The sequence below is a fragment of the Styela clava genome, chromosome 14 (assembly GCF_964204865.1).
Source record: "Styela clava chromosome 14, kaStyClav1.hap1.2, whole genome shotgun sequence".
In the NCBI taxonomy this organism is placed as follows: Eukaryota; Metazoa; Chordata; class Ascidiacea; order Stolidobranchia; family Styelidae; genus Styela; species Styela clava.
In genome coordinates, this window is record NC_135263.1 from 3,156,165 (window position 1) to 3,176,830 (window position 20,666).

At 36.7% G+C, this 20,666-nt stretch overlaps 3 protein-coding genes across 3 annotated transcripts; 1 reads left to right on the plus strand and 2 right to left on the minus strand.

The window, feature by feature from the left end:
* Positions 1-1,440: 1,440 nt before the first annotated feature.
* Positions 1,441-10,677, plus strand: LOC120341526 (uncharacterized). The gene is made up of 2 exons (XM_039410055.2): positions 1,441-3,253; positions 4,448-10,677. Exons 1-2 carry the CDS (start codon positions 1,511-1,513, stop codon positions 4,676-4,678), a joined length of 1,974 nt encoding a protein of 657 aa, XP_039265989.2. The 5' UTR covers positions 1,441-1,510; the 3' UTR covers positions 4,679-10,677.
* Positions 10,678-11,760: 1,083 nt separating this feature from the next.
* Positions 11,761-17,389, minus strand: LOC120340934 (cytochrome b-245 chaperone 1 homolog). Its single transcript, XM_039409335.2, has 5 exons — positions 17,252-17,389; positions 14,663-14,784; positions 13,827-13,914; positions 12,896-13,043; positions 11,761-12,061 (listed from the first exon to the last, which is right to left on the minus strand). Exons 1-5 carry the CDS (start codon positions 17,337-17,339, stop codon positions 11,995-11,997), a joined length of 513 nt encoding a protein of 170 aa, XP_039265269.2. The 5' UTR covers positions 17,340-17,389; the 3' UTR covers positions 11,761-11,994.
* On the minus strand, positions 17,388-19,651 carry LOC120340933 (citramalyl-CoA lyase, mitochondrial-like). The gene has a single exon (XM_039409333.2). It carries the CDS (start codon positions 19,553-19,555, stop codon positions 18,500-18,502), a length of 1,056 nt encoding a protein of 351 aa, XP_039265267.2. The 5' UTR covers positions 19,556-19,651; the 3' UTR covers positions 17,388-18,499.
* Positions 19,652-20,666: the final 1,015 nt, after the last annotated feature.

Consider the following 20,666-nt stretch of genomic DNA (forward strand, 5'->3'; position numbering starts at 1 on the left):
ACCGTTCTCTTTAAACTCGAACGATTAATAATATACAAACATTGATAAGATCAAAGCCAACACATAAGATAAAAATCAGAATAAAATTAATTTGGGTTTTGAAATCAGGCCTTCTTGTCTTCAAGAGCTGTTGCCGATGTAAACGCACGGGTATACCAGATCAATGACATTAAGCATGCTGCTAATGTCATTGACCAGATATATAAAACTTCAATGTCCGCCGACCCGAAAGAGATAACAATCGGAAAAAAATAAAACGGCCGTCATAGATGAACGTCAGTGTGCGACACGCAAAACGGATCACGGCATCGTAAGTTCTACGCAGCGACGTTATCACGCGTCACTGATCACGCAGACATTTCTCTCTCACGACGAAGTGACGCAAAGCGAAAAGTGGCTATCCGAAGTTAGAAACATTTGGAATACAGATCTGCAGACAAATAAAGTCAATAATTTGAATGAAAAAAGGTATTGACTCATATGAAACCGAGTTCATCGTGAAGAGAAAGGCTTCATTGTATTATATTCAAAGTTTGGCTTCAATTGAACAATAAACGGCGGAGAAATTGTTCATAATAGGGTGAAATCATCCGAAGTTACCTGCTTTTACGGTACAAAATTCGGTAAATGATAGAAACAAATAAATAAAAACTGGTTATGGAACCAGAAGAGCAAACAAACGCTTGAGTATGGGAAGGTTTAAAACATACCTACCGAAAGTTAAGTTGGAAGGTTTGCAGTTTGGACAAAAAACAGAAAAAAGTGGCCCGCCCAGTAGCGAGACGTTTTTCTACCACGACTTATTGCTGTATTAGGTGGTGATCAGTCAAAACCCATTTTTGTGTTAAAATTGGCCTCGTCTTATTCGCCTATTAGCTGGAAAATATGGTAATTTAACAGTAGCCTAATTGAACGAGAATCATTTTATGAATTAATAACGACAAATGAGGTTTTGAGATGTCATGTGGTGTTTTGAAATTAGACATGTCAAAAAAATTATAACATTGAAATACAGCGCATAAGGCTCACCAGTTGGCGCATCGTGCTAAGCGTTGGGAATAGGCTTGCCATCTTTTGTCAGCAGGTTCGAGTTTTGTATGAGATAATTATGTGCGAGAGGATTGTTTGACTGACCGCTGTATGGTGATTTGTGTAACAGCTATCAGGCTACGACATTGCATCTGATGTTTTTTTGGTGTCACTCTTCACCATGAAATGAAATTTTTTTTGTTTTTTCCTAGTTTTTGTTTGCATTAAGTGTACATTCATTTTGGTGAAAAATAAACTACTGACTGAAATGAATTACCAGAGATTATGTTTATCAAGTATGATTAAGCCGTCTTATTGGCTCTCCGCTCCCCCAGGGTAAATATGAAAATCCTATTGAAAAATATATGCAAAATAACAGCATAAGAAATTTTTTTAATTTGTTTTAATAATTATTTAAATAAATAAATCATTGACATAGATATTGAAATATAAAGCAAATCAGTACTAATGTAGAACTGAAATGAATACTAAACTATCAAACACATCTCAAAGTGCGATGTTACTAGAAGAAGGATTAGACATTGATGCCGCAAGCAATGGCACAAACCCTGACCCTATTATTTTAGAGGACACTGAAATTTTAGTAAATGATTTTTTATCGTATGGAAGATTACAAGAAATAACAGGACATGATGATCTTGAAAATGTTACTATGGTTGAAATGATTGTAAATACTACAGAAACTACTATGGGAGCGTTTGGATCATATCTACCAAAATTGAAACATTTAAAATTGAGTAACAGTGTTATTCCTTCAGTACGAGACATTGGGACTTCGCTCTCACATTTGAGTGTTTTATGGATGTCTTGCTGCGGCCTTCGTGACGTTGATGGCATCGCGTCTATGATATCATTAACGGAGCTATATCTTGCTTATAATGATATTGAAGACATCAGTCCGCTCAGTTTTTTAGATAATATTGAAGTTCTGGATATGGAAGGGAATCAGATTACTGATAAAGAACAGTTTGATTATCTTGCTATGCTTATGAAGCTTAGAACATTGAGCGTCTCGGGTAATCCAGTTTGCCAAATATTAAACAAAGAAGCTTTAAGAATTCTAGAAGATAATTCATTCCAAAGCAGTATCGATACCATGTCATATCGAGAAGTAATAATCAAAAAACTTCCTCAATTACAATATCTTGACGATGAAAAGTGCGAAACTTATGCGGGTACGCATTCTCCTTCTTCATCTGAGCGACCTTCAACTGCATCTCTCGCCGCTTCGTCCCATTCCCAAGAAGATATTGATCTTATAAATACAGCAATAAAAGAAGGCCTTATTTCTGAGGAAGAAACTAGTATACTTGCTCCCGTGGAAAATAATTTTTCCCGGCCCGGACTGGTTGGAAACAATTCAAGACCGGGTTCGGCAAGATTGAGACGGCCTGGTTCAGCTTTAAATAGACCTATGACTGCAAGTCCTTTGGGTCGATCTTTACATAGCCCATCAACACGGCCACAAACTGCTTTTTCTGGGGGACGAAGTGGAAGCGCTGGAGCATTGCGGGCCGAAGCAATACTACAAAAAGCATCAAATGCTCAACGACCGACATCTTCAGGCTCCGGGGATGTAAATCTCCAAGATGAGTCAAGTACTTTGACATTTGGGGATGTCATGTGTGGAAACCCGATCAAAGCATTAAGAGCAAGAAAAACAAGCCCTATGCCGGTTTTATCAATTCTACAAAATGATAATAGTACACGCCCACTTCCGACACGCCCAGCAACTGCTGCAACATTTCGCTCACGGCCATCCGTAGATGAATTTCCTGATGAACAAAGGGGTGACATTTTCTCAGAACTTAGAGAATGGCGAGCAAAACATGAAGAGAGAATGACAGCAATAAATTCTGATGTTCAGGTTTTAAAATTGGACAATACAACCTCTAGTGACGATATTTCAATAGACTCGGATGGAACAGAATCAGGTACAGACGAGATTTTGGATTTAGATTCCATCCCCGGACTAAATGATGACAATAACAACTCAGAAACAAAGTTCAAACCAGAAAACTCATTTCCAAACACAAGTTTTAGTACTTTCGGACAAAACCAAAGACAACTACGCTCCCCACCACCAAAAAATCTCAGTCCGTCCAGTATGGGATCTAATCTTTCTCCAAAAAGTTCTCCGCGCAGTCCAAGGAGTCCTCTATTTTCCTCTGCTCAGTTTGATTCAGCTTCCGTACCTGTTCTGGTGAGTTTTTGTTTGTCACATTTTATTAGTTTTACTGGCTTGTATGTAATACAAGTACACCATAATAATTCTAGAAGTTACACGGGCCTGTGGCATTTTCGTAGCAGCTCGTAACTTGTATAATATAGTATTATAAGTATTAAATCGATTTTAAAAGATTTTCATTGTTGAAAATTTGCAACAACCTCACTTAACTTACTTTACTTAACATAACAACAATTCGATATAAACCCTGACTTTGCCACAAAATACAGCAGCGGTTCCCAACCTTTCTGTTAATGCGACATCAAATTATCAGGAGAAAAACTCACTTTGCACCTACACAAAGTGCGCCCGGCACCCCCTTTATGAACTGCTGTCATACAGAGTAGGTAGATATTTGGTTTGGTCGTTACCTTTTCATCCTGGCTAGCTCACCAGATTTACTACACTTTGCATGACTTTTATGAGGAAAATTTTACGAAAAAATTGATATAAAATTTGTTGAAACATTTTGCTCTGATATTTGGAAATTTATAATGTTAGGAATCAAAAGCTATTACATTGGAGAATTGTGCTATTAACTACATGTTTTCTCTGCGCGGGCTCGCTGGTTCGGATCCTGTGGGGTGCTTGAGGTTTGAAGTTCCAGTTAAGAAGGGTATAATTTTGCTCATCCCTATAAGATTGCCTAATCACGAATGGAGAACCACAGCCTTTGATAAGTTGCCATTATTTTTTATAAGTCACATATTTATGCCCCTCGTCTGAACAAGTCCACTAAAAAGGGAGATCTCGCATGGAATTCGAACCTGTTAAGGGTAATGAATAGTTAACCCAGTGGTTCCCTATGTTTTATAGCTTGTGGCCCCCTTTCAGTGACTTTCAGCTTCCATTTCCCCCTGTTTGTCATTACAGTAGTATTTATAGTATTACTTTTATTAGTAGATTCCAAATCCCATTATGTTCAAACAATTCATGCTTAACAAAGTGAAAACACCCTGTGAAATGACCTTGTCAAGCAATAAAACTAGGAAGAATGGGGTTTTCTTGTAAAGTTAAAAGTAAAACCAGTTTAGCGCCTAGCATTGTGACCCCCATGGGTAACCATGGGTCCCTGGTTGGGAACCGCTGAGCTAACTGTTAATCACCCCATATTTGTGGATAAAACATTTGTCATATCATTTGATGCTTTTCATTTTTTTCTACTTTCAGAGAGGATCTCCTAAACCAAGAAGTCCAGTATCACCAAACCAATTCAACCCACGCCACGTACCAGCACCGCCCAAAGTTGGAGCACCAAGGCCGAGAACAGCTGCTGATTTTAGACTACGAAGATCGTTAGGCGCAAGTCACGACCCTTTTGTACCGTTAGCTTCACCTATGACTCTTCCACAAGCATTATCTCCAAATAAAAATCAAAAACGGGGAAAAGTAAATCAATGAGCCATTATAGTAAGAAAAGGTTAACTTTGGCTCTTGGCAAGGCTGTGGAAACAGATAAAAGATCAAGTAACCCATTAATAGTTTTGAGCTGGGTGGATAAAAATATTGAGTGTAGATCATTCAAGACTTGGACTACAAAAAGCCTTACCCTATATCAGTTGGAAATGATAAACTAATTTCTAAGCAAAGTGAAATTTTTAACTCTAGTGCGTTTAAAGTTTGAATTCGAAAACTTGAATTCAATTTCAAGGTCAGATTCATCTGTACACTCCTGATTTGTAAAGCACTCCACATAATATGTGGCTTCTGCTTGGCTAATGGACCGATTATTATCAAGTTCTTCACTTTACTTCAACACAGACTATGGTTGTTTTATTCAACTGTTAAAAAAATGATTAATATTATGAACTTTCAAAATATTTTTCTCAAAGAATTTCAGTTATATGGAGTTACCTTTAAATAGCTATTTGCTTTATATTCTGGCATTGACCTTGCTTACAATTTCATATTGCATCACTATATTTCTGTAGGTTTCTAAGATTTGGTGAAACTCATTGGTTGGTTATGACTTCGCTCAAATGCAAGTTCATGCCTTGCTAATATAATTTTTTAATTTAATTTGTTTATCACACCAGGCCGTTAAGGACCATATCATAAATAAACACAAACAAATAGGGAATTCATAAGGGTTTTTGTAGCAATTGTTAAGTCATTGGTTGTTTGTGATTTTGCTCGTAGTCGAGTTTACCTTACTTTAAGCAAATTCCTATAAAAATATATATATACGAGTATGGCAAAATAATATATACATATGTCAAATATAAGGGTATTTGTTGCTGGTGACATTGCTTAGAGGTGAATTCCGTTTATTTTGAGTCTCTGCCTGTGACCTTGCTATAAAATATGATGAAAAATACATATGGAATGCATCCATGTAGCCCTGGACATGATCAGAGATAAATTCCTTTATTTTGAGACTGTGACTTTGCTTTAGCCAAATTTTTGTAGCTTCTGAGAAATCAGAGGTTCCTTGTGATTTTACTCGGAGGCAAGTTTTTTTTATTTTTGAGTCTGAGCCTGTGATCTTGCTTCAATTCTTCCAAAAATTTGTATGGAATGCATCCGGGTTTTTGTGGCTTCTAGGTGGTTTGTTTCGAGTTTGCTCAGAGGCGAGTTTCCTATATTTTCAAGTCTGAGCCTGTGGACTTGCTTTGAGGTTGTATAAGATTAAAAGTAATTTGTTCATGGTAATGCAACAGATTTAACACTGTCCCAATGTCAGATCAAAGGCTTTTTACCAAAGACAGCCAATGGTCCAGGTAGATTTCTCAATTTTTTTCATTGGATTCATATTTTTTCAGCGCAATTCAGACGTATGACTCTTTTTTGTAGTGAGTTATGGGTGAAAATGTGTTTTTTATTGTGTGTGGAAGCTCGCCAATCTGCCTGAGTGATGTATTTTATGTGTCTGTAAGACCTAATCTTACAAGTATTCCAAATTCGATTCGAAAAAAATATTCGATTGATTCTGAAATCATCAGGTATTAGAAAATGCCCAGCCGGAGTTATAGCCAAAATGTTCAATGTTTTTCCAAAGTTTAATTTCAATAGTTAATTTTATTTCACACTGGCAAGTTGTTAAAGGTTGCCAAACCCTTGCAATACAAACTCTCCATATTTGTCTAGCACTTTCCCCTTTTCAAACCCAATTTATTGTAAATAGTGTCAATATCACTTGGTTGGATCATGTTATATTCGACACTCTGTTGGCCAAGCATAAACATTCATCGTAAGTACCTATCAAGTGTTCCCCTTTGTTTATTTAGTTTAGTTTTCAATGGGTGCCCAGAGTAGCTTATATCACATTATTTGGAAATGGACTTTTTTCTTGAAGAACCAGGTACCATCTTGTGTTCTAGGTTTCATAGCTGTACAGTACTATTTCACTTTTGGGTTAGGGTAGTGACTTATTACCATTTTAGGTCTGACTGTTAGAACCCAACTATTGGAAAAAATTGTATTTTTTTTAAAACTCAATATGTGGTTCTTCTGCGGCGATTACCATATGTCTAATTTTCATTAGTTGTAAAGGGTGGGCACCCAGTCCAATGTAGAAATTGTAATTTTAAAATTGTGAGCCCCAACAAAAGACTTTGAATTCAATTTTTATGCTTTGGACATGCTGAGACAGTTATAATCCTATACCAGTTGTGGATTGGACACCCATTTTTCTGGTAAAACTGTAATTTTAAAATTCTGAGACCCAACAAAAACCTTTCATTTTGAATTCAAGTTTTATTTAAATCGATATAATTTGAAATTGAACACACTGAGGCAATAATAATCCTATACACCCATTCTACTGGTAAATCTGTAATTCTGAGGATTTGTGCTTTCAAAAGCACAAAAATTTGGACACGCTGAGAAAATTGTAATCCTATTCCAGATTCCAGTTGTGGAGGGGTGCCCATTCTACTGGTAATTCTGTAATTTCAAAATTCCAAGACCCAACAAAAACCTTTCATTTTGAATTTAAGTTTTATTTAAATCGGAATAATTTGAAATTTTTGGAACACTGAGGCAATAATAATCCTATTCCAGTTGTAGAGGGGCACCCATTCTACTGGTAAATCTGTGATTCTGAGGGTTTGTGCTTTCAAAAGCATTTAAATTTTGAATTCAATTTTTACTTAAATCACAAAAATTTGGACACGCTGAGAGAATTGTAATCCTATTCCAGTTGTAGAGAGGCACCAATTCTACTGGTAAAACTGTAATTTTAAGAATTTGAGCTATCAAGAAGTTCTCCATTTTGAAAACAGTTTTTATTTAAGTCATGATAAAAATGCTTTGAACAGGCTGAGGCAATATTAATCAGATTCCAGTTGTAGAGGGTTACCCATTCTACTGGTATAACTGTAATTTCAAGATTCCAACATTCAACTTCATTTAAATCACAAAAATTCGAAATTCTTTGGACACACTGAGGCAATAATAATCCTATTCCTTATTCCTTTCTAGTTTAGAGTGTACACCCAATGGCAAAACTGTAATTTGAAATTTCCAAGCCCCAACAAAAACCTTTCAATTTTTATTTAAATCACAGAAATTTGAAATTCTTTGAACACGTTTAGGCAATAAACATTAGATTCCAGTTGTGAAAGGCGCAACCTTCCTACTGCTTGAACTGTAATTTTGAAGATTTGTGCTTTCAAGAGCCTTTTAATTTGAATTAAATTTTTATTTTAATCACTCAAATTTGAAATTCTTTGGACATGCTGAGACAATAATAATACAATTCCAGGTTACAATTTCAGTTGTAGAGGGTGCACCCACTGGCAAAACTGTAATTTCAAATTTCCATGCCCCTACAATGACCTTTTAATATTGAATTCAATTTTTATTTTTCATTTAAATAAGTAGAATTCGGGCGCTCCAGAAGTATGTGTACCAGTATGGAGGTAACTAATTGTTTTCGCCTATTTTACATCAAGTTGTGTAAAGCGACTGAAGTCTATGGGCAAGGGGGTATATTCAATTGGCTAACACAGACAGTCCCCGAACTCGTAATAGAACTAAAATAAAGAAAATCGGAATAAAATCATGAGTATTAATTTGTATTAGTAAATTATTCGTAATTCTTCGGACATGCTGAGGCGATAATAATCCTATTCCAGATTCCAGGGTGCACCCCTTCCACTGGCAAAACTGTAATTTTGAGAATTCATGTCTTCAGGAGCCTTGAATTTAATTTTTATTTGAATCAGTATAATTCAAAATCTTTTAAACATGCTGAGGCAATAATAATCTTTTCACAGATATCAGACCGTAAGTGCCGAATTACGCAACCGTCCTTTTGTTCACTGAAAATGCTTTATCAACAAGCTTCACAATGAAGGCATTGTTGCTTGGACATTTACTACATATTGTAGTCGTGTTTTTGTTTTCATTGTCAGAAATTTATTGATAATTATCTCTCCCTGTGTGTTGTTATACTATTTTTCTGAAGTTTGGTGATTTTTTGCTTTTAACAAGTTTGGCAATTTTTTCACTAGCTATTTCACGTCCAACAAGGCACCACAGTATACGCCTTATGGCACTTATAAGTCTGGACTGACTGTTGTTTGGCTTCTAAGAAAGCCTTATACAAGCATCTGTCTAGCTGTAATTAAATTTTATTTGGTTCAACCATTCAACACCCTTTTGTTATTGTACTACCTTGATTTTTCATCATATGTTCCAACTTCCAAGGCTCACTGTTTCGCTTCTGAAGTCTTTGTGTAGCTTTGCTAAGCCTGTACTGACTGTTACCCTATTCAGTTCAGCTTTGCGAGGCACTTATTTATACCTATTTCTTCTGATCTGTTATTGTGTTATTTTGCTAAAATTTGGCAAATTTTTCACTTGCTTTTTGGCTTCCAAAGAAGGCTTTTTAACTGTATGGCACTGTATTTGATTCAGCTTAGTACATCGTTCATTGATACTTATTTATTCTGGCTGTAATTGTGCTATTTTTCTGAAGTGTTGTGATTGTTTCACTGGCCATTTTTGCTTTCAACAAATTCCTGTACAATCAGCTACTTCCGTGTATGTACCGCTGAGTCTGGACTTATGCTATTCACTTTGCTTGTACTTATACACATTTCCCCGGTCGGTTTTTGTTGTAATTTGGTAATTTTCTGAATAGTTTGCTTCTAAAAAGCCTGAGCTACTTATTTTTTCATGTTTTTGTATTTTCCTGAAGAATATTCCGACGGTTTTTCACTGATGTCACACTTTTTACATGGCTCTTTTCGAGCAACCATTTATTTACTTGGCACTACTAAGTCTGGAATGAGCGTTACCATATTCAATTCTCTCTGTGGAAAGTTTTTTAATATCATTTAATTATTTATTAAATAACTATTTAATTCAGTATTTTTCAGGCAGTTAGTTATAAGCTGTATGGCTGGAACTAACCGTAACACTATATAATATAGCCCACCTATTTCATCCTAGCTTGGGGGAGGTAAAAATAACATAATGCTAACTCCTTTGTGCTAAGAAGGTGTATTCCACCTATTTTTTGCTTTAACTGAAGCTATGAAAATAGCAACGAATATAATGAGCCTGTAAAAATAAAATGACCCATCTTTTGGTTTTAGTTATCCCTGTAAAATTCTTAGCTTTGGGTGTTGTGGGTATCTTACATCATAATGAATCGACCGGTTCTGGTTGGTAACGGTACAGGAAGCAATGATATTTGTCTTGCTTATCAGCTTCCCTCTCCTTATGATGAATTTGAAAATCTTATACATTGATACTAGGAACATTGATGTTCTAACCCAGCAGTTACCAACCGGGGGCCCCTTCCTTCTCCAATGGGACCACAGAGCAATCGGGGGGGCACAATTCTAGGCGCAAAACTGATTTTACTTTTTCCTCATAAATAAAACTCCCCGTTCTCCAGTTTCATTACTAAATAAGGTTATTCCACAAGGTCTTTTCACTTTGTTACGCATGGATTATTTGAACATAATCGTATTTGGACTCTACAAATACCACGAGAATGATGAACCAAGGAAAAGCTACCACTGAAACCACTGTTCTAACCCCTAATATACCACTCTAAATGTTTTCATGACCAACACAATAGTTCAATTGGGACTTAGGTTTCTATTTCTGTTTTCCAGCTTTTGTTTTCATTCTACCTTGAAATATTATTTTTGTAAAGTAAAATGAATGCAGGTTTATACACTGTTCTATTTTTATTGAATAAAGAATTTAATTTGTAGTAAATTGCTGTTGTTTTGTATAATTTGTGGAAGCGCAGGCTTTTAATTTGGTTTATTCATTTATTCAACAGCAAATCAATGCACAGAAAAGAGAAATAGAAAAAAATGGGGCCAAGTGGATAAAGCCTAAAAATGAGTTGAAAGGGAAGTAAATTAGGTATTTATATGGGTTCATAGGTCGTGTCTCATGGGGCATTTGCACGTGCTCTCACAGCATGTGCACCAAGATGGCGCACAATCTGAACCCTAACCTGGTACACATACTTCTGGAGCTCCCATTTGCAAGTAGGTTTCTGGACTCCTCATCATTACAGGGTTCAAATTTGCCGCTGCCCAGTTTCCGCCAAGCCAAATGGTAATGAATATGCCCTATGCAAAAGGATAGCTATATACTTAGCCAATGCATCAAGCTAAGCGTTGGGAAAACGCCTGCCAGCATACCTCCAAAACACTGGTTCTCAACCAGTGGGCCATAGAAACATTTTCAAGTGGGCCACAAGCCTATTAAAAAATACTATGGTTATTGATAAGTTTAGTTTCATTTGTGTCATTATAGTCAAATTTTTATTGTAGTAGCAATGAATGATGCTGCTGCTTTTTATTCTAATTATTAAAGTGAAAGTATTTATTTTTGCGAAAAGTGTCATGTTTTTTCTTGTAGTTTTTCCCCCTTGCATGAGAAAGTTAGTGGGCCGCAGAATTTTCATACAACAAAAGTGGGCCACGAAGGGAAAAAGGTTGAGAACCACTGCTCTGGGATCTAGATTACTGTGTGGATTCGCAGGTTCGAAATCCTATTGGTGTCCCTCTTCCCCAGGACAAATATGTAAATCCTATCCTATACCTTGACGCGCACTCCTAGCTGGGATGTAAATGTGTGTTTTTGTTCAATTTTTTCCCACGACCGAGGGTCGGAACTCGGAACCCCCCTCCCTCCTTTTTGAAATGTAAAAAAATGTATTTTTCTGTATCATACATCAGCTTTAAACGCTTTTAGACCCTCAAAATCCATAAAAACTCATGTTGTTCCGGCCTCTGATCAGACCTGCTAGGTCTAACTTGGCAGTTACTTATGACTACATTGACCTTCCAAGCCCATGCATATAGAACATTTAACCAGTTTACCATTCCCATACCAGCATGGATCGGCAAGGAGTTAAAAGTCGGTGGGCCGTAATATGATTAAGGCGACTCGTCGCTTTCCTCTCACAGAAAAATTATAAAAACGAGAGGTTATCACTCAGGTAAAACCAATTGATGATATTACGGGACTGTCAACCCAATTGTTAGTTAGTCAAACAACAGCAGTAAACTTTGCATATTTAGTGTATTTTCAGTATTGAATATGAAAGTGGTGCAGTATTAGCAAAACATATTAATAAAAAGTAATAATGTGGTCCAAATATAAGCACTATTAAAAGTAACCATGTGTCTGATAGCAGCAGCACAAAGTATAAAATTCGGAAAAGAATTTGGGGACTCCCCCAATTTCCAGCCCTAAAGTTTTATCAATCTCTCTAAGAATGTAAAAATTCCATCTTTTCAAGACTCTTTCTTCGATTCAAGATTTAGAAATTTCTCAATGGTGTTGCATATTTCCTCATGTTCACTAAAAAAATAGGATTTTCAATTATATGGTCCTTCATGTATTTGCTCACAACAAGGCTCTGAATAAGCAGCCACTAATATAACACAGGGCGGCAGACAGGGCCACTACGGCACTCCAGTAGTATGTGTACCAATATGGAAGTAACTAATTTTGTTCGCCTACTTTACATCAAGTTGTGTAAAGGGACTGAAACCAATGGGCAGGGGGTATATTCACTTAGCTAACATAGACAGTCCCGAACTCTAAAACTAAAATAAGGAAAATTGAGGAAAAAAATTTAATTAACCCTAACCTGGTACACATACTACGGGAGTACCACAACTACAGCCTGTGGGATCAATTTCAATTCAGACTGTCATGTGCAATAAATTCCTTCTTGTGACCAATTCTATATTTAAGTTGCCACTTTGTACAATTGATCCATGTTTGATGATGTGAAATACTATTCTAGTTCAGGCGAGCCGAAAACTTCTGCAAGTATAAGTTTTTTATTATAAACTCTTGCTTAGCTCACCAGTCAAAAATTTTTAAAACAAGGGAAGATATTGGATTTTACTATAATTTGAAAATGCCTGAATCCATGAGTTAAAGGGTGAGGGGGTAATGACCTGGTGGTTGAAGCGTTGGACTTTGCCCCCTCTTGGGTTCAAATCCCATTACACCCAGGATGTAATAATATGGGTAGGCAATGAGGAACCAGCAAGATTCCTGTTCTGTCAAAATATAATACCTACCTAGCAGTGGCTGCTTTAGCAGAGCCTTGTTCAGATTAGAGGGCACATTAAGCGACATATAAGATAAAATAGGGTTCCCTATGAAAGACCTTATACATACCTGACGCTGTCAGATGTCCCACAACTCGTTATTTGATAAGTGTGTCCTTCTTCACTCCACAAGCAGACAACATGAACATTTTTGCCGGTGTATTTGATCTTCTCACTTTCTACAGTCACATCTGTGATGGTTTCAAGATCGATGACAACTAGACAAAATTATAAAAAGTTGCAAGTCATGATATTTTTTCCAACCAGTAAAATATATCACTTGAACACAAATTGCGAGAAAATGCTTTCGAAGGAAGAGAAGTCAGGTGAACCAAAGCTGGTTATCGAGCAGCAGCACCCAATTAAGAAAAACTTGTGGTTGTTAGTGTACCAGTCTACAGGGCTTCTCCAACTGGGCCCTTGACTCCCACGAGGGCAATGAAGCAGTCTCCTAGGGGCCGTGAGAAAAGGCCCCCACTAGGTGGCTGCATTAATGAATGAGCCATAGGTTTCTGCTAAAACATTTCATCCATTCTTGAATAGCACAACAGTTTATTTAAAGATGATAATATTATATAGAACAGTGTTTTTCAACCGGGGTGCCACAGCACACCGGTGCGCCGTAAAATATTTTCAGGGGTGCCGTGGGAAATACTCGTAATTGTGTGGCTATGCCGTGTAGAGCCCGGCAGAGTAATCATGTAGTACAGTACTGTTCTATATCAGACGTTGGCAGCATCAGGTGGCAATTTGCTTTTTTGTCTTTGTTTTTATTTGATTACTATTCTGGATGTCCTTTTCAACATCTTTCTTCAATGTTAAAAATCTTATATTAACAATATAACACTTATAATATTGTGAATATTAGGTCTTTTTTCCAAATTTTCAGCTGGTGGTGTGTCGCGGGATTTTCTCACTGAAAAAAATGTGCCTTGGTTCGAAAAAGGTTGAAAAACACTGATATTGAAGACTATGGAGACAACCAAAACTCAATACTCTACCTTTATTTATTGTTGTTTTCAAGATTTTTCCAAAAATACTCTGTCGAGTCATTGTGAGATTTCCCAATCTCTTGTTGAAACTGCAAACCTGAGTGACAATACACACAAAGTGATAAGTTTTGGTGTGATTATTTAATATAAATAAAACAAACTATACTATTCATTGCATCTAGAAGTTAAATGAAAGCTTTTTTGAACATACTGTGAGAATTCAATCACTCAAATTGAAATTTATTAAGAAAATTATTCTCAAAATAAAGAATTTAATATACCAAATACAAGAACCGCAAAATAGATTCAGAAATTCAATAAAAAAAAAGGCGCTTCTGTAGTATGTGAACCAAGATGGCGGACACCGGAACATAGTATGTGTACCAGGTTAGGGTTAGGCAATAATTTTATTCCAATTTTTCTTATTTTAGTACTATTACGAGTTCGAAGATTCGCCAATTGACTTTTGTAGTATTTGTACCTAAAATTATGGCCTAGCCTGGTACACATACTACGTTCCGGTGTCCGCCATCTTGGTTCACATACCACATGAGTACCGAAAAACTACATGATTTCACTTGCTTAACATGATCAATAATAAATAGTTGTTTTGTCAATTTAGTATCAGTTTAATCTCATAAAATAAATTTTAATAGAACAGGGGTGTACCCTGGGGCCAGGGGTCTGCAGATCGAAATGGAAGTATTTATTTATACTCCTTCAGTGGTTTTACCCAAAATGCCATGCAATCATTAGTCAGATAAAGAGTGGAAAATAGGATGACAATCACCTCGGCAAAATGTAAATGAAAAAAAGTTAGCAAATGGCACAATTCAAACACTCACTTCCCATTCATCTAGACAGGAAAAGGCAACAAAGAAACATCCTATGATAGAGAGAGGCATCCACCATGCTGCATCTGCTGTGATCTGTTGGTTGGCGGCTATTGATAATGCTGCAAATATACCTGGAAACATGTAGAGGATTTTCATGTTTATTTTGTGAGGAGAAAATCAATGAGAAGGCCTATTCCAGGGGTCTGCAACCTACGGCCAGCGGGCCGGATCCGGTCTGTGGGATAATATAATACGGCCCGCAACGCTTCACTGAATTATAACTATCAGAATACCCGTTTTGACGATTATATTCTTCAGACTGAATTATATTATAACCAAACAAGTATATAATTCACAATTACTCGTTTAATGAGCCTTTAATTATAATTAGACAAATCGCAACAAAACGCAGAAAAGTTGATGCTAAGTGTAAAGAGTCCAATGGCGCCGAAAATATTCAAATCGAATATTTTGAGATACAATGAGGAAACAAATCTAAATTCTATTCGAGAGATGTATCACTGCTTGATCTTTATTATATAAAAAGTATCATCCCTTCGGTTTTCAACTTTCTAAATATATGCGTGGCCCACCAATGACTTGCAAACCTCAATTTTGGCCCACGAGCGGCAAAATGTTGCCGACCCCTGGCCTATTCGGTGCCACTTTGGTATGCAATCTCAGCGTCCTAAGAAACTTCGGTCTGTCTCAATTGTTTAGTCTTATAGAGCAGGGGTGGGCAATTACTTTTCTGAGTGGGCCAATTACAGATAAGAGACTTGGTTACTGGGACAGAGGCACAAAACTCAATATGAAAAACTATGAATAAGAATAAGGTGCTCCCGAAGTATGCGAACCAAGATGGCGGACATCGGAACGTAACATGGGTAACAGGTTAGAGTTAGGCGATAATTTTTTTCCAATTTTCCTTATTTTAGTCCTATTATCAGTTCGAAAGCTAGCCAAGAGCCTCCCGTAGTATTTATAGCTAAAATTATGGCCTAACCCTAACCTAGTACACATATTACATTCCGATGTCCGCCATCTTGGTTCGCATACTTCGGGAGCCCCAAAAAAAATTCATTCACAAATACTAGTCCAACAGCTAGTCCAACGTATATATAATAATAAGAAGCACAATGTAACAATCTGGGACCTGATCTGGCCTATTATCAGTTCGAAAGCTAGCCAAGAGCCTCCCGTAGTATTTATAGCTAAAATTATGGCCTAACCCTAAATTATGGCCTATGGCCTATTTATTATCAGTTCGAAAGCTAGCCAAGAGCCTCCCGTAGTATTTATAGCTAAAATTATGGCCTAACCCTAACCTAGTACACATATTACATTCCGATGTCCGCCATCTTGGTTCGCATACTTCGGGAGCCCCAAAAAAAATTCATTCACAAATACTAGTCCAACAGCTAGTCCAACTTATATATAATAATAAGAAGCACAATGTAACAATCTGGGACCTGATCTGGCCTGCGGGCCGTAATTAGCCTAATAATTACACCTCTGTTATAGAGACATTCTCATAGAATTCAATTCCTAACCTTAACCGTGTCATTGTTGGGTTAGGGTTAGGTTAATACTAAAATCACTGAGATCACACAACCATTGAGATCGCATACCAAAGTGGCATCAGTTACAAGCTCATTGTGGATATATTCGACCAGTTATTTGCTTCAGGTGCATGGAGTTGATGGTGGATGAAGCAATAACCGACAAGTGGTCCTGGTACTACAAAATGAACATGAAAAATACTATCAATATGTCCCGTACCTTTTTTGCTTTGGACAAGAACTGCCTTGACAAACACAAATATATTAAGTGTGCACATTGGCCTAAACCGGTGGTTCCAAAACTTTTTAAAAAAAATTCCATGACGGACCCCTCGCAATTTTTTTAATGATTTGCGGCCTTGTGCACTAAAATGAAACATTAAAAGATCACAACAAAAAATTAGTGCGCCGTGTGGTATAGTGAAAAACACTCCTTCCCCACCGGCTACTGCCAACAAACGTGCAAAAAGACAGCGTCAGCCATGCCTCTGCAGCCAGTTGGCTTGTAATGGCATCAATGAACTCTCTCTGTGATATCACAGGCCCACAGCTCTGTGACATCACAATGGGGCATCGTGTTCGAAACAGAAAGTGGGGAATCAGTGTCCCCAGCAGTGATTGCAAAGGCGACAAATGTGTATTTGCAAATTTAAGCACTTAATATTTGTATTATCAAACTATATTCCATATAACAGATTTCTTTCGCGAACCCTCCGAAAGTACTTCACAGACCCCAAAAGGTCCGCGGACCCCAGTTTGGGAACCACTGGCCTAAACTATAGGGTGTTCATGAAGTCTTGAAATTTTATTAAAAAAAGGGAATTTGTCGATACCATATATTGTTTCGGCTCTCACAGATGTATTAAATGAAGTAAAAATACCTAAACAATTACTAAAAACAACAAACCTGGTTAAGATATTTTGAGAGAACTGACTTCATAACAAAATTGAAATTGTAAAGGGATTTTATGGACACCCTGTTTAATTGGCAAAATTCCAACTTTAACAAAAGACTCTGACATATGCATGAACTCACCAAAAACAACGGCCAATGATCGCAGTCCAGGAGATCTTTCTAATACAAGTGACTCCTTCGTGTTTTCAATAATATTCAGGTAAACCATGTTTACATTTCTTTAATTCAATTACAGTTTAAAAAAAAAAGAAAGATATCTGTAATAAAATGACCACATTTTCTAAATAATTCTATATTGAATGCACATGCAAAATCTGGAGCAGATTCAATCTCGCTTTCGTGAGATATCGCGTGCATCTAACAGACATACAGAAAAATACCTATCAACATATCTACCGATTAAAATCGATAAGTAATAATTTGTTGGATATAATCTTGCCCACCTTATTTTGAATATTTATGTTCCATCCACATATTTTCAACCTATTTTAAAAAAACATATCTCTGCCTATCTGTATTTGCAGTTTATTGTTGGCTAGTTATTTTTGATGTGGAGCACAAGACTTGACAAATTCTAAAAAGGGGGGGCAGCCTGATAGGTTTGAAATCCACTGTGCTAGACAGAATCAAAATGAACACATGAATAATGGGGTAGATTTTATGACCTACAGTAGCATATTCCAATTCAATATCAGCAAAATTTACCCTTAACATTGTAGGAAGAAATAATAGATAAAGATAAAAAGAGAATAAAACAAGTTGTACATTTATCCTGAAAACTCTCTAAAATAACAACATGATTGAATTATCAAAGCTAGCATAACCAATGATTAAAATGGCTCATGTTTCAGCGAAAAAGTGAGTTATCATGTAGAACAGGAGTGTGCGAACTTTAATACACGAGGGTCATATACAAATAACTGCAGAAACTGTGGGCAACAACTTTAACATAGGCTTTCTAGTAGTTACAGGCACAAAAAAAAATTTTAACGTCATAGGAATAGAGAATAAATTGGACTCAGGTATAAGGTTTGTAACGCAAAGTGATTGGAATTACTCGCATGTACCAGAACAAACTAAAATTGTTTCGCGGGCTGAACATCATTCAAAATGACACTTCTCCGGGGGAGGCACAATTTTCACTTGTGGGCCCCATTTGGCTGTGGGAAATCTATGGGACTGTGCCATACTGAAGACAGTCCAAAAAACTGCCTTTTAGTATGATTTAACATTTTAGGGCAAAAATCAAGAAAGCATAAATGGTAAAATTTCATTCAGTTTGCATTAGATTATTTGTACTTCAGACCATACACTTTTCAATAATTGATGGTGACAAATTGTGATTAAATAATCATTTGTCAATTCCGTTCAATTATTATTTTCCAGTATCAGACTCATATCAACAATGCTTTCAGCTTGTCTTAGCAAAGGCATGTCAATCATGCGTCCATGAAAAGTAAAAGCACCCTGACCAAGTTTTTGATGCTCCTTAAACGCTTGAATAAGTTCTTGTGCCCATTTTATTCTGTCTACACTAGGAGAAAAGCACTTTTGAACAATTTCTATTTGCCCAGGGTGAATTACTTGTTTCCCTGTGAATCCCATGCTTGCTCCTTCAATAGATTGGGTTTCTAACCCTTCATGGTCTTTGTAGTCAATGTGTACCATATCTATAGCTTGTAGGTCATATGCTTTTGCGTTAGCAATAATTTTTTGACGAGCGTAAAGAAGTTCATCTGAATTTTTTGTTCTTTCAACCCCAATGCTCGCGCAGAAATCATCTGAGCCAAAAACAATTCCTTCAAATAACAAATTTGTGGCGCATGAGTTTGCAATTGTACTTTCGATAATTTCTTTCAGATTTATCAACCCAAGAGCAGTTTCAATAAAAATTACTAATTTTACAACAGAGTGTTGTCTTGGTTTCAATATTGGATTGATAGAATCAAAAAACGTTTCAATTTCTTGCCATTTTTCTACCTTAGGCAACATCACAGCTTGCGGCATAAATTTATTTCTAAAAATAGTTTCTAAATCTTCTTGATACAGTCCACTGCTCACAGAATTCACCCTGGCACATATTTCACTTTTTGAAGTTTCTAGCAAATTCGGTATACATTTTGCAATGGTATTTCTGGCATCTTCTTTTCGGTTAATAGCAACACCATCCTCACAGTCAAGCACTACACAATCCACTTTCAGGGATGAAATTTTTTGAATTTTTCGCTCGTCGTTCCCGGGAACATACAAAACAGCTCTTCTTGGCGTCTTGCCTGAGATTTTTGCTTTGCAATTACTAACTGTTGCATTTCCCTTGTAAAAGGGCGATGAGTTGCCCAACGGCCGGACATGTTGTAGCAGTTTTGTATTCAAACCCCTTCTAAATTGTAGATAATTCGGTCCCAGAATGCGAAATACAAACATAGCGAGAGTGAAGATTCACAGCAAGCAAAGAGGCATTGGAAGGGAGTTCCCCAGACAATTCATACAATATGTCAATCAAATTTTTGAAATATTAAATTTACGCCGCTAGACGACAGCAAAGGCAAAATCCAAAATGCGGTTATTTAGGAGAAATAACTTTTGTAAAGTTTAAACCTTAATTTCGTAAATAAAGAATTCGTAAAGTGCGGTCCAAGGTATTAATTGTGCATTATTTTGTGCAAGATTTTTTATTTACAAATGTGATCTTAGTGAAAAAGGGTCTCAAATTTCTCAATTTCTACACATGACGCAAAGTCTTATTACTTATCGATTTTAATCGGTAAGTAATCATAGTAATCATAATCATTTGCGGTAGATTACGGGCATCAAAATTAGCTGTAAATCCTATTAAGATATCCGGACCTCCTGAAGTATGCGCACCACGATGGCGCAAACCTGAACTCAGGTTGTGTACCAGGTTAGGGTTCAGGTTGTGCGACATCTTGGTGCGCATACTCCAGGAGTGCCAAATATTCTCTATAAATCTTTGCTTCAAGTAATGAAAATCGTTCAACTAATTAGAAAACTTGCACGTTGTTCCCGGCATTTTGGTGATTTACCGACAGTACAGGTTATTGTTGAATTAACGGATGGTTCGTACTTCACATCATAACTATGATATAACAATTTTTTCACTATCTGAACTAGTGAAGTGAGACACAAATCAGTGGTGAATCGGTACCTCCGTTAAAAAAAAACAATTTTGTATAGTATCAAATAGAATTTTTTTTATCACTGACATACTAAAAACCGGGACATCTAGGTCTGCCGCCGGGAAGGCGGAAAAACTTGCTAAAACCGAGACTGTCCCAGCTAAACCGGGACGTATGGTAAGCCTGCCTATGTTGGTTCCCAGAATCAAAGTTGGTTTCTCCATCCCACGTATTGTAGATTTCTCATCTTACATTTTCCACGCCTCTTAGTTGAAACATTTCTCAATCTATTCTATATAACGCTAGGGAGATCGAGAGTAATTCTCGGTCGACTCATGATAAAACCATATTAGGAAAATATCATGTAACCATGAATGTTCGCACGCCTACCTTGTTCT